The following is a 17,516-nucleotide window of genomic DNA, read 5'->3' as shown; positions in this document are numbered from 1 at the left end:
CTCCAAGTTATTCATTTTCCAGGAGATATTTCTGAGGAGATTAGATACAACATCCAATGTGGAAAGAAAGAGAAAGCTGAAGAGAAATAAGTGGAAAAAAACTAATTTTCAAAACTGGAGCTCAAAGATAGACAAAGATCTTATCTCTTAATCCTGTCCGTCCATGCCAGACTTGGTAAAGCGCCAAAACTGTCACCAGTGTGAATGGACAGGTAAACCGCTGTACAGGTGGATATTTTATATTCACAGGTTCTTGTGAAACAGTTTATTCAAAGTGACCTGGTTTTTGCACCTTAGACCTCATAGGTTTCAATAAATGTACTGGACAATGACTGGTATGTTTTGAAATTAACAATGTTGACCAACTCTTTTATTAACAAAGAAATGTTTATTTTTGATGTGGTCCTTTTAAAATGAGCTTATAAGTATATGTATGTATGAACAGGTGGCCAAGAAGCGTGGGCCAATATATATAACATATTTACATAACATCCTCATGACTGCTTATTTGGAGCCATTGCTTTATTATACAAGTTTTTAAATGAATTATATTATAATGACTGGAACACTGATGAGTAAGATGCATCAGTGCATTAGCATAATGTTGTTTTGTATTTTGACAAAAAGGAAGCACGCATGGCCCAGCCAGGCTTTCATGCCACAAGATATCTTAATGTTTCCAGGCAACCAGCAGTCAAGCCAGAACACGTAGCGGAAACTCAGAAGAGGCAGGAGTTCAGTAGCGGAGTTTGAGCTCTCCATGCTCTTCACACACACTCTGTACAACAAAGCCAAATTAAATGGAAGGCCACACAGACGAGAAGCAACTGAAATGAGGTTGTGGCTTCTTTGTTCTGTTCAAAACGATCAGCCTTCATCAGACCTGCTGCTACTTAGAGTAAAGGACATAGTTTCACAATATACTGTATGTTCCATACATTCATGATGACATCACCAAACTCAAAAGGAAATGAAAATGGGTCACATTGCAGTGTCCTCACAATGATGCTTATAGTGTTCCCTGACAGGCTGCACTTATTTGTAACTACACAAACAAATGGTCATCAAAACAACCTCTAATGTAGAGAAATATAAGCTCATTATTAGCATGCGCTAATGTTTTACTTTTTCTATGCCTGAGGACTATCATACCCAAAATATAAAATTCATAGTGAACCATATTTATTCATGGATCCAATGTTTCTAATGATGTAATTATGCTGTAATAATGCTTAAACAATCTTTATCAGTAATTAGTAGGGCTGTGTGTCGTTTGAAATGTTGGGGAATTGATACCCAGGGCCATTAATATGAGCCATATTAGCATCACATTTTTAGTGAGGTCTGTTTTGCAGAAAATTAAACTTCATTAAACTTCATTTAATGAATAAACTTACCAAATATGTGTACTACACCACCAATTTTCACCAGTTCATTGCTTTTATCCTATAATTTTTGCTCTATATCTTTTCCTTTCATTTTCATTTCCCATCCTTCCATTCTTCCATTAAACTGCTGTTAAAGTTTTATGCATTGACTTTACTCCTTTCCCTTATTTTATTTTATTTGATTCATTATTCAACATTATTTACCCATTTATTTCCATCTGAAGTTATCTGTGGAAACCTGTTTGAATCATTCTACTGAATCAGAGTTGAGAACACATTTTGGACCTTTAATCTCTTAAAATATCAGTCTTATTACTTACTAAGGCTTATTATTCATTAACTACAAGGCCTTCAGTGCAAACTGGCTGAGCTATTCTTAGGTTATAGAAGTGTGTAATAAGTGCCCTGATCTTTTAGGAGGTTAACTGACTCAGACTTTAGACTAAAGAAGTTTTCCCTTGAATTAATTACTTTACCAAATGTTTTGGTAGTGACTGTTTGAGTAGTGACAATCTTAGTTAATTCTGAGCATAAATCAAAAATGCTAGCCAGTACATGACTAGCAACACACATAAAATAATAAAAATAAAGTTAATTGCAGAAAATATGCGTTTTAGTAGTGACGATTCATCACACACTGATTTTCAGACTTTTGGACACATTTACTTCAAAACAATGGGATCTAACTGCTCACAATGTGCCCATGAGGGACAGGGATGCAGACACTCTTCCTGCTTGAAAATGCAGGGACTTGGCTAAAGTGAGGCTCCAGATTAATGGTCCCCTTAAATGGCAGGCCCAAAGTTTTATTACACTTCTGTAACCTAAGAATAGCTCGGCCAGTTTCCATTAAAGACCCTGTAGTTACTGGATAATAAGCCTTGGTATGTAATAAGCTTGTGATTTTAAGGGGTTAATGATCTTTTCAGTCTTCACTGGGTGGTGCATATACTAACATCACTTACTTTACATAATACTATGCCATCAATATGCTAGTTCACAGTGAACCTTATCATGCTCATTGTAGTATGTTAGAAATAGGTAAAACAATTCAACTTTGGACTACCATTAAGTTCTCATTTGATTGCTAATATAGCCAACAACAGAGTCAGTAAACTGACTATGACTAGACTATAGCAGGCTGATTCAGCTGGTAAAGTTACGAGTGATCTAAGTAAAAATAAAAATCATGGAGTTATTGTTTTACAAGCTTTACCTGGTAATCGCATTCAGAAACTCTCATGTTTAAGTCATAATGTTGTTATATTAACCTGTACTGTGTGTGCTGCAAACTTGTACATCTCAATGAGTCAAAGTCACTTCAGGTAGTTAAACACAAAGTTAACACAGTTGACAACCATAGCTTTTCCGTGGTCAGCTGAGAACCACTGACCACAAATTGACTAGTCTTGGGATGCAAGCTTTTCTGCATAGTAGCCTAAAGCATTATCAGGACATCACTGTTTCCACAGGGTATCTCATGACCACGTGAAATAAAACCATCTGAAACTATCAAGGTCTGGAACTCAGTGTCCTCTTGCTAGTTAATGGCCACGCCAATATCAACACCTTTGATTTGACATAAACTCTTGAACATTACAGATAAAGTCATACTGCACTTAACGAATTTAAGCAGCATTAACATCAAACTTACAGCATGTAATTCAGACAGCCAATCAGTAGATTGCTTACTGGCTGACTTACACTGTTAAGACTGACTGATTAGATATTTAAATTTGCAATTGAATGAAATGGACATTATTGACGTAATTCAGTTGGTCTTATAAAGACACTGAATTTTGAGACCCAGCCTGAGTAATTAGTCATGCAAACCTAAACAAGAACACATTTGTGAGGAATTTCCACATTTTTAATTACATTTGAGTTAAATAGTTACGCAGTGAACTGTTCAACCATAGCATTTTCTTATAAATTGGTATCACAGAACTATGTACTATGTTCTATAGTTGATCTTGATAAGCTGAGAATGTACTGTGCTACACAATAGCCTGACAGGTAGTTTATCAGAACAGCTCAGTTTAATCTTCACTGATCTTAACTGCTTCAACAGTTTTCTAATTTTCAGTGCTCAAACAAAAGAGTCTCTCTCTCTCTCTCTCTCAGGCTATTTCTCACACTCTCTCTCTCTGTCTTTCTTGCTTGCTTTCTTTCTTTCCTTTTTTGTCATTTTCTTTTCATTTTCAGGCAAATGACAAACAATACCCCCTTATGAACCTCCACCATCACATACATGGGACAATTCAACAGAAACCAAGCATAAATACAGCTGAGGACACTTAAAACTTACATCAGTCAGTTCTTAAACACACTATACAGTAAGAAAGCAAAAGGCATTTTACCTAAGTTTTTCCTTCATTCCATGTATGAAGAGTTGTATGTGCTGCTTTGTTAATTCTTACAGATGATAGCTCCAGATAGAGGATGTCCAGGAGCCTATAAAGCCAATAAAGCTAAACACAGTAGACAACCACAGCTGTTCTGAGGTGATGTATAGACAGACTATGTGTGGGTAAACAATGCTGGACAATCCCTTGTTTGTCAAGGGACAAACATACTGAAAAAGCAAGATTGTAGTGGTCAGTTTAACCTTCAAATTTTACACTGTAGCAACAGTGAGCATTACAACAAGACACAAGGTGGTCATCCTGCATCGGCACAATCTGTCCAAGCTTTTCTGTAGCAGCACAACAGATCAAAAACACAGTGGTCGCAAAGTTTGTGCTGAAGGCATGAAGTGCATCAGGCTTACTTCTCTTCAGAATTGATGCCCAGCACTGCTCTCAGTTTAGAACTGGAAAAAAAAACACTGGGACCCTGGTACACCCATATACAGTCCAAAGAAGTCTTATCAGAAGTGATCTTCGTAGAAGAGTTGTGACCAAAAGGCTATGTCTCGAGGGAGAAACAAAGCCAAGCCACACACCTACATTTTATGGGCAGTTTGTCCCCTAAAAGGCCGGAGGGAGCTACATAGACCAGTGTGTGCATTCAGCAGTGAAGCATGGTAGAAGTTCCCTGCTGGTTTAGGACTGCATTTCTGCAAATGAGTTGGTGATTTAATCAAAATTAATGGCACTCTGACTACTGTTTAGAGTAGCCTAACTTAATACACAACTGAAAGTTTAACACTTGGGCGAAATAATGGTACAACGCAAAGTATCCTCCCGAACAGCTAGAGTGGAAACTTTTGAGATTCTTTTGGTCTAAAATAAAATGCTAAAGCTCAAATTCAGAGATGTGACCAGTCACAAAGCAGTACAGATGTTGTCACCAACAAAACATAATGAAATTAAACACAAGAAAGGAACTAGAAAGTAAATATGAATGGCTAAATTGTAACTGAGCAAAAAGTAAATTCCTTTGTTCACTAATATACTTAAAATACTCAGGACAGTTTGAATCCATCATGTTTTACTTAAAGTAGCTTTAGGTGAGAATTGGTATTTTTTGCTTTTTGTCCCCTCCTACAGTTACAGAGTGCCTGTCACTTTTACACCACTGTCATAAATATGAATTATGCTTTGAGGACAGCTGTACACGTGTATTTGTTAAAGAGCTGTAGAATACAGAATCTCAGAATACAGAGAGAAGACTCCTTTTTGCATGCCCACAGGGATATGGACGCTACTGAGTAAATAACCAAAATTAGTTAGTGTAATCTGTAGTGTTCATAGGCCTGCATGACATGCGTGCATGCAAAAGGGGGGTCAGATTCTGCTGGGGAGATGGAATTCAAAACAACATCTGAAGACAAAGAACTATGTTGATTATGTTGAGAGTAATATTACAGGATTTTATTACAGGAGGTTGCAAACTTTCAAGGTTTATTTGGAGTGAAAGTGACAAAGACTGGCCAAACTTTTTGGTGTGAAATGAATTTATTTCTTTGCTTGCTAGACTTTGCTCTACTCAAGCTTTTTTTTGGGGGGGGGAAACTTCAAAACTTTGTGAGTCAGGAATGACAGACAAGGTTACAGCTTACGTTGCAGTCTTTCATAAATAACATTAGCTGGGAGGTACACTCTGCTGTTGGATTTTCATTGTTTTTCTGTTAGTCTTGCATCCTTCTATAGCTTTTAGCTTTCACCAAAGAGTAAAAGCCTGGCTAAGATTTACACTTGTTCACTCTCTTGCTTGGTCATACTCTCTTTTTTTAGTTCTTCTTTCCTCCGTCAGCATCTTCTTTGGTCTCTTCGCAGCCTTTGACATGATGTCCATGCTGGGAATACTGAGTACAAAGTGAGTGCACCCTCAAAAATCATTTTGAAGCTGTTATTTTGAGGTAAAATCGTTATATAATGTTGCTTTAAGTACACATACTTGAGTAAATGTACCAACCTCGGCTACTGAGGAGTACAGAAAGATTCTATTATGCAGTACTTTTCATTCTGTGGCATGACAATGATCCCAAAACACAGCTAAACTCACAGCAAAATGAAGAACAATGAGTCCTACAGCAGGTGATATGGCCCCCACAGAGCGCTGATCTCAACATCACTGAGTCAGTCTGGGATTACACGCAGAGACAAAAGCAAGTCTGCAAAAGAACTGTGGCAAGTTCTCCAAGAGGCTTGGAACAATCTACCAGCCGAGAACCTTAAAAAAGCTACAGTATAGCTAAGAGAACTGATGCTGTTTTAAAAGGTAAAGGTGGTCACACCAAAGATTAGTTTGATTTAGTTTTTTTTTCTTTGTATTGCATTTTTGGACAGTTTATTGTTAAATAAAATCTATGCATCATTTTTTTTTAACTTTTGCACAGTACTCTATATTTACAGTAATAACATTTAACGTAATGTAGATTTAAATCATATTAACTAGAAACCAAAAGGTGTCTCAATGATTTTAGGGCATTAGCTCTATATTGTAAATTCTATACTTTTTACAATACATTTCTGTCAAATTTTCCATCTCAAGATTTCATCACCAACTTTATAAAACATTCTGGATGTCAATTTTAGTATAACTCTCATTCTCAGTGTTCTACAGCTTTCTCTGTCATTGCATAATCATCTACAGCTCTGTACATTACTCCTATGTCTATGTATATCTTTCTAACCTCTGAATAATTATTTGAAAGCTTTGAAATTGCACAAGACTATCAAACTGAATTTATTTTACACATTTACCTGAAATAAAGCTGTTTTTTGAAGATATTGATTCCAAACTTTTGAAAATGATTCTAAGTGTCTGAATAGTAGGGTACATCACACAAATCTGAGATTTCTGCACACCAAAATGCACTATTCCCACAGAATGTGTGATGTTAGATCCTGAATTTTCGAACGTTAAAATGTGCCAATAATGTACACACAGCTAATAATCAGTAAGATGTGAAGCTGGGTAAAGATGGTGATGATGAAGATGATCATGATGATGATGATGAAAATGATGATGATGGTGAGAGTCACCGTCGATTATTAGTGTTGTCCACAGGGGGCGCCAAAACAACGCTTTTCCTTCAGAGAAGTTGCTTAATGATTTCAAATGAGATTAAATTTCATACAGTGAGTTTCATACAGTGAATATAACTTAAGAAAATCACTGCAGTTATTACAACCTAGCAAGATGAAAGTGAACAAGACGGTCTTGTAAATTGAAATAATTCTGTGATAATGTGTTTCACATAATCTGTTACTAGTAGCCTGAAGCAAATGTGCTTTATTGTTAGGTAATGTGCTGTGTGAGTATAATGTTTCACACAGTTAATCCAGTTGAGAAAATTTTAAATGTTAAGACAGCTCTCTCTCTCTCTCTCTCTCTCTCTCTCTCTCTCTCACTCACACACACATACACAGTCATACACAAACGCATACAAACACTCACACCTGAGGGAGCCAAAGCAGAATCCTCCATGTGATCAAAAATATGAATATGAATATCAATCTGATCCCCCAGCTGCAATGCGTTTCCTCTTCATTGTGATGCAGCAGTTTGATATCACTTGCAGGTATAGAAGCCGCAGAGGGAGACCTAAATCTAAAGGCAGCAGCACACAGCCTCCAGACATAAGAACAACGTGATGACGTGAAGTGATTCAGAGCTGCCACAGACGTAAAGAGTGCAACATCAGTATGAACGTCATAGTGGCTTTTGCCTGGAAGGTGACATTAAAAATACACTATATGTCCAGATCCAGCATTTTTTTCTGAAATTAAGTGTATTAGTAGAATTCCTCTTCGGTCGCAGTAACAGCCTCAGCTCTGGAAGGCTGGGTGTTGGATCATTGCTGTGAAGATTTTACTGAACATCAGTACTGATGCTGGATGATTAGCTCTAGATCACTTCAGCTCATCCCAAAGGTAACTGAAGGCACTGCTCCACAGCCCAACGCTGCAGGGCTTGGCATTGGGCATGGTGACCTTAGGCTCATGCTCAGCTGCTCCACACAGTCCTATTCTATCTGCAATGCTTTTCTATGGAGATTATCAAGCTGTATGTGTCAGTGAACGCCAGTTTCAACAGGTAGGTGCACCTTAAAGTAGCTGAATCAACTAATTAGGAGGGGCATCTGGATACTTTTGCACACAGTGTATACAGACCTACACTCTTAAAAACTGGGTTCTTCAGCAGTTCTTTAGTAGATGTATTGGTTCTGTATAGAACCATGAGCCTTCAAAAAGATCCATTTGAATGCATAAATGGTGGTTTGCATGGTCAAATGATTCTTCTTAAAACGGGTTCCACTGTCGTTACGAGTCACAGAACCCGGTTTCAGTAGTACTTTTTTGTCTATGCGTATCCCATTTTCTGCCCTCGCTGTTCAATAACTGACCAAAATCTCAATCGATTAAACGCCAGCGAGTCTAGGAGGTCACTCTCCCTCGCGCTCCTCCTCAGCTTCTCTTTGTTTCGTACCGCTTTGTCCGCCATAAACGCCGCAACAGATGAGCGCAGAGAAGTCCTGGCGGCTCCGTCACTCTAAACTCTTCCAGCCTGTTGATTGGCTATCGGCTGCCTATCATTTGCATAGCCCCTCCTCCTCCCCCTCCCTTCGCCGCCGCTTTGCAGCGGGAGCGTTTTGCGGGGAGCTCGAGCTCGCCACAGTTCCGCGCACCAAGTTGGAGCTCGAGGACAACAAAAACCCCAAACTGTAGGAGAGAACGAAGAGGGGAAGGAAACTGTTACAGGTCACGCGCATTAAAGCGAGGTCGTACTGAAAGAAGAGGAAAGAGGGAGGCGCGCGCGAGGAGGAGCAGTGCGTTTTCTCCAGCGCGTGGGTGGATTGTTGATCGTTTTTCTCCGTTGTGCTTCAGCGCGCGCCGCCGTAAAGCCCCTGCATTATGAGGCGCAGCCATGGCGGGCAAGGGTAAGACGGGCGCGAGGACGCTGGAGGACTTAACGCTCGATTCCGGTTATGGTGGCGCGGCGGACTCCTTCAGGTCGTCCAGCGTGTCGCTCTGCTGCTCCGACGCGCACCTGTCGCACGCGCATGGCGGCAACTGCTGGCATCTGACCGAGTCCATGCACAGCAGGCACAACAGCTTGGACACGGTGAACACCGTGCTGGCGGAGGACGCCGAGATCCTCGAGTGCTCGGGCCAGTGCGCCAAGCTGCCCGAGCTCGAGGAGGTGCCGTGGAGCCTGGCAGAGGTGGAAGGCGCGCTGCGCCGGGACGAGGCGCTGGCGCCGCCGCCGCCGCCGGACGTCGTGGCGAGGCTCTCGGCGCTCGTGAGCCGCGCGCTGGTGCGCGTGGCGCGCGAGGCGCAGCGCCTGAGCCTGCGCTACGCCAGGTGCACGCGGCACGAGGTGCAGAGCGCCGTCAAAGCCGTGCTCTCGTGGACCATCTCGGTGAACTGCGTGGCGGCGGCGCTCGGCGCGCTCTCGCTCTACAACATGAGCACGGGCGACCGTTTCCGCCGCGGCAAGTCGGCGCGCTGCGGCCTCGTCTTCTCCGTGGGCCGCTTTTTCCGCTGGATGGTGGACAGCCGCGTGGCGCTACGCGTGCACGAGCACGCGGCCATCTACCTGACCGCATGCATGGAGAGCCTCTTCCGCGAGGTGTGGGGCCGCGTGCTGCGCAGCACCACCAGCAACAGCGGCACGCTCACGCACAAGGAGGATGGAGGTGGTGGAGGAGGCGGAGGAGGAGGAGGAGGTGGAGGAAGCGCCGCCAAGTTGAGCGTGGAGGCGCTCGAGCAGGCCATCAACAACGACTCGGAGCTGTGGGGGCTGCTGCAGCCTTACCAGCACCTCATCTGCGGCAAGAACGCGAGCGGTGAGTGCCCGGAGAGCTCGCTCTGGCTTTGGAGCGCGTGAGCGCATGCTGGCTCTTTGGGGGTTGGATGGGAGGAGGGGGGCGTTGGAGTAGTAGTAACACAGGGTGGACTCGGGTGTGCTGGGGCATCAGGTCAGTGGAGTCACGTCAAGAAACGTTTGCAAGACAAAGTAGTACTATTACTATATATGTGAAAATGAAGCATGTATGAAAATAGAAGTTGTGCTATACACCATAATACGTACTACTAGGCTATATACACTGCTGTAATGAACACACTAGTTGCTAGTTGTTAGCCACGACTACTTGGTATCTACACTCATTGGACCCTTATATCAGGTCCACTTACCATATACAAAAGTTTGGAAAAAGTATGCAAAGGTTTGGGTGCCCCTGGTCAAATTACAAGTTTTGTTGAGTCTCTAGGTGAATATGTTACCATATCCACTTCTGCACAGTGTAATGCGCAATTACTGTTTATCTTCTGAATGTGACATATTGGGGAAACAAAACATAAAATGTACAAACGCTATGGCTCATTAAATATTGTATGTGTATTCCCTGTAGATGATGTGCATCAAAACATGTCATTTTCCTGGGGGTGTCCAAACATTTGCTTACTACTGCAGGTTGATGTTGTACTTCTACAATTACAGATTTGTTGCTGCACAATTTATCAGCCCCCCTCTACACAGGCTCTCAGTGTGAAAGGACCACACTGACCTCATCAGTGTTAGAGACTATATTTTCCATTCACAGTTTATATTAGTCATCATCTGGTACTTCATCAGTGGTCAGTTTCTGACCACAGGGCCACTGTTGGCTGAATATTTTTGGTTGGTGGACTGTGCTTAAACCAGTAGTGACAAAGCAGTGCATAAAAGCCCCAGCAAAGGGGACATGCTGTGCTGAGAACAGTCCACCACCCAAATAATATCTGGTCAGTGGTGCTCCTATGGTGGTCTTCTTAGTGGTGGGAACTCTTGAAGTAAAAGTGGCTGTAAACAATTTCAGAACTTGTTATTCATTCTAATTTAAGCTGATGCTTACTAGTAGATTTTTTAGATTTATATGAGAAAAAGCACATAGTCGACAGTCTCACTCACATGTGAAAGTAATTTTTACTTGGAAATCGAATAAACAAAAGTCTTTGGCATTCAGGGCCTGCAACACGTGTGTTCTGTAATACCTAAAACACAGTCTCGTAATAACAGGCCATATGATCTGATGACCTACGCACTTGAAAATGATGGCTTTTCATGGATTCTTATGTAAAGAAAATAGTTATGTAGAGAACTATGAACATTTAAAAAAGCCTTTGCATGATTAAAGAGTTCTTCAGATTGATGAAGAATGTGCTGTAGGTGGTTCTATATAGAACCTTTTTGAAAAGGGTTCTATGTAGCACCTAAAAGAGTTCTTCTGCTGTTATGATGTCAAGCTTGTTACAGTAGAAGAACCCTTTTTGGTGCTATATAGAACCCTTTTTGAAAAAGGTTCCGTAAAGAACTATCCACAGCACATTCTCCAACAATCCAAAGAACACTTTCACAATGCAAATCATGCAGAGGGTTCTTTGAGTGTTCATGGTTCTATATAGAGCTATTTTCTGTACTAAAGAACTCTTGAAGAACCATTATTTTTAGATGTGATAATGCCTGAACCTGCCTTTCTTGAACTATAGTGCAGCATTAACTGGTGATTGCAATGAAAACAAAATCAGGTCTACAAACTCCCTATAGGAAGAGTTCCCTATAGCACATAGTACACCGAGCATCTATCAGCATAGAAACTAACTGTATTAGGCTGTATTCTTCGCTTTTTTGGGATCATAGTGGTGTAAAATAAATGTTAAAGCTTCACAGTGAGAGGTGTGTGGAGCAGCAAAGCAACTACGGTCCTGGATCAACAGAAAAGAGTGAGAATTGTATAAAAAAGGAATTAGGAGCTGAATGGAAATGACTGAAAATGAACTGAGGAAGAAGCAGAAGTGAAAGGATCATTAGAAAATTTCCCGAAGACTACAAATGCATCAAAGTGTTAGATAGAGCCGAGTAAATGGAACTACCCCCATCAGCCTTTCATTGTTGTCATCTGAGCGAGTGTTGAGCAATTGTTTTTTCCCTTGTGTACCACACATCACGCTGTTATGATTTATTTACGTAGTTTGCAGCGCCGCTCACCTCAGTGTCAGACTAATCTGAGGTGAGTCAACGCTGACTTGGCAAATGAGAGCACACAGCTCCATGGAGCAGGCTATTCTCGAGGGATGGCTGAAGAAGTCTGGGAACAGACCTTTAGCACATCTCCCATCATGCTGTAACATATTGTCTTAAAAAACAAGATACTTGCACTTTTCTTCTGATAGGGAGCAGCCTGCCACATTTTACTCCTCTTAGAGCAGCCAAGCTAAGCTTAATGGAAAACTCGAACAATTTTCAAACTAATCGCCATCTGATGTGTTTGTGTCGTACCATCGATTACCAAGGACAATGATTTTGACACATTCCCCTGTACTTAGAAAAGAAGAGAAAACTTGTCCACTTGTATGCTTATAATAGAAGCCACTGGGCAGGTGCTGTTGAAAGGTGTGATTCAAATGTGAATGTGAAACCACAGCCGTTGCACCCTAATAGCCCATGTCTTAAAACAAGACAGACATGAGGGAGTGTTTTACCAAAGCTGTTTGTATGAACTTTTATCCAACTTTCCAGCACTGGAGAACACAGTAAAAGGGTAGTTCTGGTTATTTTCACTTTCCCTAGTGTTCATGTGTAATTAGACAGGAACCCGTGACCCACACCACTAAATGTTTTGTCAGTTCAGCCTGAAAGTTGTACAAAGTGTACAGTTGAACTGGGTTGATTCAAGTATTTATGTGTTTATGTTACTTCAGATAAACAAAAGCAATATTTTTTTATCAATTTAAGTGTCAAAAACACCTCTACATCAGGATTGTTCCATTGGAAAACTAGATTTGCAGTATTTTTGTAGAACTTCTTCAAACTTTGTACAAAAATTGAGCAAGCTGTTTGTTCAGGCTATGAAATCAAGCTCAGGCCCCAATCTCAAATTACCTAAATTTGTCAGGGAACCTATTTAGGATGCTTTAGCCTGCTCAGTCTCGACACTTCCTCTTCGAGCCTCTTCACAACCTCCTGCTGGCTGGAGGTTTGCCTGGTATGGTTGTTTTGGGGGTCTTTCTACTGCTCTTTCTGCCTTAGGCTTTCCATGTATGCACATAGAAAGGCAGAGAGGTCCAAGAGCAGAGCCATACTGCCATGGATAACTCACTGCAAATAGAAACAAAATATTTTCTTTGTTGAAGTGAAATACATATTTTGCATAAACATTTACTAACATAATTCAGCAGCTGCCCAATGGCAACTGCCCAGTGCCCAAAGAAGCATACTTAAATACATCAGTAATATTCTTGAAGTATATAGAGAATACTAAAAGTACTTTTTTTCTTTATTTATTTAATGGAAATACATCTAAAATATACTTTTCTGTGCTTTTATGAAATGTATATTTTTAAAGCAACAGATTTTAAATTATACCATAAAGAAGTATAGTTCTTTATGTTCATTTCATAACATACTGAAGCATACCTAAACAAAAGTTTACTTAATTGTCTTCAGCTTAAGTGTATTATTTAGGAAGCATAGTTTTATGCAATGTTTTTTTTAAATATGCTTTAGTACAGCTTATCTGGAACTAACTAGCAATCAAATATGGTATTGTTATGCACATAGGTATGCATTTAAAATATATTTGAGGTATAGTAGATTTTGTTGCTTTATTGCAACATTATTTGTTCCAGTTTAGAACAGAAAAGCACTTGTAGGCATAGACGTGTGTATTTCAACATTACTTTCAACATATGCTGCCTTTTAGACTCCGTCTTTTTCAGGGACGTTGGTGCTTGTTTCAACATGAAACGTTATGCACGTGTTACAACAGCATGGCTGCCTATCTGTCTCCTATAGAAAAACATGTTATGGTTATGCAACTTGAGACTAAAAATCTGCACCAGAAACTGAAGACATTTATTAAGTGTTGTTAAAAGGAAAGGTGATGTAACACAGCGCTAAACATGCTTCTGTCCCAGATTTTTGGAACGTGTTGCACCAAAGGAATTTTTATACCCTGAAAATTCATAAGTCGTTCCAAAATGATACATTTAGTAGGGGGTATTTAGTATTAAAAGTATGTACTTTTCATATTAAATGAACTTCAGTACACTTTTCTTTCACACAGTTTATGTGTGTTTCAAACCTCTAGGTTGTTTGCTCTTTTCCAAGTACAGAGAAATGAACTGAAATCATTGTTCACTTTAATTGACTGTACACTACAGATAATGTAGATAGAGATTCACTTAAAAAAAACACTAGTTTTCTTTTAAAATCTGTATATGTTACAGTGGAAGCTTATCTGAGTCTGTAGTGCCTCTGTGACATTTTTCTTTGAGTGAATAAATCCTCTCTGTGGTGCTTTTGATGAGGCCAGCGACACTCGCAGCATGATGTTTGTTTTGAGCCTCTTTATTCATTTGGACAGTGGAACAGGTGTGATCTCCACAGTGAGCAGTACTGCATGCAGTGCTGCAGAGCTCCTTCACACACCTGTAGGAACAGGTACAGTTTTTTTCCAGTTCTTGCAGTAATGGGGGCACATTTCAGCACCACGTTTCACCCTCTTGGCGTCAGATGTTGTTGTACACTTCTTGCAGTTTGCAGGCCGAGTCTTACTTCATTGATTGCTGTTTTGAAGAAATCTCGCTTTGCTGTGAAGTGAAACGTGAAAGAAGTTTCATCAGTTTTCAACTGAAACACTCTTGCAATTGTGCATGCAACTTCATGCAAGCCATGGATGTTCCTAAACTGGCCGCATTGCTATTCTTGTCACTGTCTCATGTATTGACACAATGATCTCCTCGTTAGCAGCACTGCATTTCAATGCTTCAAAACAAACAGTCGGCTACATTAGCACTGATTACGCCGGTGATTTATTCTGACCTCCTGACTGCAATCTAGATGCCGTTCACTTAGATCCATAAACAAGGTAGTAATCTTTGCATCATGTTGTGGTCTACAGATATGGGTCACTGACACTGTTAGGTCTACACAATGACTGTTACAAATGACGTTCAAGTAAGCTACTTAAAAAAACATGTACACTGTGTAAATATCCATGATCTAAGGCACATTTTGGAGACACTGGAATCACATGAATGGAGAATAATAAATAAATAATCTAAATAATTACAAATGGTACCATAACGTGCGTTATCCACTATATGTAAACTAAATGGTATTTTACCCATGCACATTCAAAAGAACTGACCCGAACAGGAACCAACAGAACTTAAGGTTCTAGTTCTAGTTTATTTTCTGCATGCTGGAATGAAAGTTCATTTTCAGTATGATGGAACAATCATACTGACCACATTATAGAACAACTGCATCATGCATGAGCCTGTGCTATTGTGTTTTTTAAGTTTTAGCTAATGACAAACTGTCATAAAAGTAAATAAATAAATACATTTTTGCCCATTTTGTGCCACTGTAGCACGAGCCTAAAACATCTAAATTTGCTAACTGTCTGGCTGTTGAAAAACATGGTCTTGTCAAGGTAACAAAAACCATAAAATTGGAACCCTTAGTACTGGATGTACTGATGTACTAGTTTTCTGGTGTCAAAGTTTTTTATAGTGGTGGGCGATATACCAGTTCATACAGTATAGTGCTCAGTTACAGTCTAAGGTAATGCTGTCCAGTTTGATAGGAGCAGCCGGTTCCTTGGGGTTAGCCTATAGCCTAGCATGCCTATAGCCAAGCATCTATAGCCTAGCATCCTGCTTGCTGTGCTTCTGTTTCCTCTCGCACCGCCTACAGCTCTGATACTGCCTGCCTGTGCTTTGACCCTGGTCTGTATGGGCTTTGAGTTACACTTCACTGTCATGTATGCAGAAACCATCATAACTTGGGCCTTATATAATTAATATACAATATTTTTGCCTGCGCTGCCCCCTGGAGTATTCACAGATGACTCGACAGATTGCCAAAAAAACAAGTATTTCCAAAATAGAACTTTATAGAAGAGGGCAAAAACGGTCTTAGCTTTTAATGTACATTAATGTAACAAGATTTTATTCCAAGCATTTTTGGAGCATTCCTCTCGGTACATACGTCATGAAGTGTTCAAGCAATGTAAAGCCTAGCTGCTAAGCTCAAATGATAAGATAATTGTTCATTTTTGGATAGCAATATGGATATATTGGATATATATATGGTCATAACACCCACTTGTTCTGTGCTATAAGTAAAATTTCTGATAGTTTCGGTGTGTTTTGTAGTAAGCTTGCTTTTGTAGATTAATTATAGCAAGGGTACTTTTGTGCTGTGAAATATTGGCTTAAATTTGTCCACAGTATGTAAACTAAGGGCACTTGTCCACTACATAAAGTACTTCTCCTTCAAAAAAATAGAACTTTGTTTTTTCCGTTGGCAATCCATCCAGTACTGAAGGTTGAAGTTTTATGGTTTTTGGTACCTGTTTAAGATTGGAACCAACAGGACATGATGGTGCTCAAGAGTATTCTCCTCTGTCTTTGAACTCCTCTGTCTTTAAACTGAAGCCAGCAATAATTTAGTGAATTCTTTATTCTTTCAGATGAAGATGAAGTCACTGAGCACTATTACGTGACCAAAAAAGGGCCCCAAAATGTGAACTAGAATGTTATGTTGATATGTTAACTGATATTTCATGTCAGTAAGGGTAAGCTTTAGTAAGCAAGTTGGCTAATGCAGCAGTTTACAGTGTCAAGAGAACAGAAGTTTGAGGGGTCGCTTGACCCTTTATGAATCTTTGTAGACCATGCTTATGAGTGTGTGCACAGTGAAAAGTGCAGTAGATTATTTTATATCGGCCAATAAGTTAAGCTATCCAGAAACAGAATTTCTGTTGGTTTCTTGTTTTTGAATTTGCGGTGGAAATGTACAAGGCATTTACAACAGCGAAGGCCAAATCACACACGGCCTATGACTAAATTCTGTATATAATATATGTCTCGATAACAGCCACTGTAATACCTATGCTTTGTGTAGATAAAGGGTCCATATTATTATGCAATACTGAAGTTCTTTTCTGTGTTGACAGTCTAGGTTCTTGCTGTAGTGTCTGTCACCAATTATGAGCTTTAGTGATGTTCGTGTACTGAAAAAAAATTGTGGTGATGTAACAACGGTGACATAATTGATACTAACGCCTCCTTAACAGGTAGGCGCTCCTATTGCTTCCTCTGTGGAGGCGCTGCATTTGTCCAGCAGCAGCTCCTGCTGTAGATATTGTGTGTGTTATCAGAAAGGGGGATTTATAATTGGGCAATGCTGGCAACAGCAGGAACTTTCTTGCTGTTCTTATTTTTGCCTGCCCTGCCCCCTGGAGTATTCACAGATGACTCGACAGATTGCCATCTTTCCAAAGCTAAGACACGAGCCGCATTTCTGCCAGGCCTGCTTTTGATGCATTTTTATGTCACCATGACTTTGGAGAGACCAAGGAAAAAAAATGTGAAGCCATTTCACTGCATTCAGAAGCTCACGGAATACTGAAAGTTCAGTTTCGGCTGGTGACTCACTCATGCTGCTCACAAATATAATGTGTGCCCTTCATTCAAAAGTGTGCAGAAATGTAGAAGGTCCTTGATATGTGTCTTAGCTGTCTTTGCAAGAAATTGACCTGTGCTTTGTGCTCTGCGTAGCAACTGTTGTGAGGTTGGAGGAGCTTTATAAGACACTGGCACAAGTCAAAGTCAGTGTAATGAGTAATTGTAGCACAACTCAAGCAATCATTTTAAATTAGGTTGGCCCATTGTGAGTCACACA

The 17,516-nt window shown here is 40.3% G+C and overlaps 1 protein-coding gene across 1 annotated transcript in view; it reads left to right on the top strand.

The window, feature by feature from the left end:
* The first annotated feature begins 8,636 nt into the window (after window positions 1-8,636).
* LOC118812521 (ankyrin repeat and BTB/POZ domain-containing protein BTBD11-A) overlaps window positions 8,637-17,516 on the top strand; it is a 265,349-nt gene continuing 256,469 nt past the window's right edge. Inside the window, exon 1 of the mRNA XM_036577596.1 lies at window positions 8,637-9,627. Coding sequence (XP_036433489.1) covers window positions 8,706-9,627 — 922 coding nt within the window. The 5' untranslated portion in view covers window positions 8,637-8,705. The remainder of the gene's footprint in view (window positions 9,628-17,516) is intronic.

The sequence above is a fragment of the Colossoma macropomum genome, unplaced genomic scaffold (genome assembly GCF_904425465.1).
Source record: "Colossoma macropomum unplaced genomic scaffold, Colossoma_macropomum, whole genome shotgun sequence".
NCBI lineage: Eukaryota > Metazoa > Chordata > Actinopteri > Characiformes > Serrasalmidae > Colossoma > Colossoma macropomum.
This window is presented reverse-complemented; position numbering and strand designations above follow the sequence as displayed.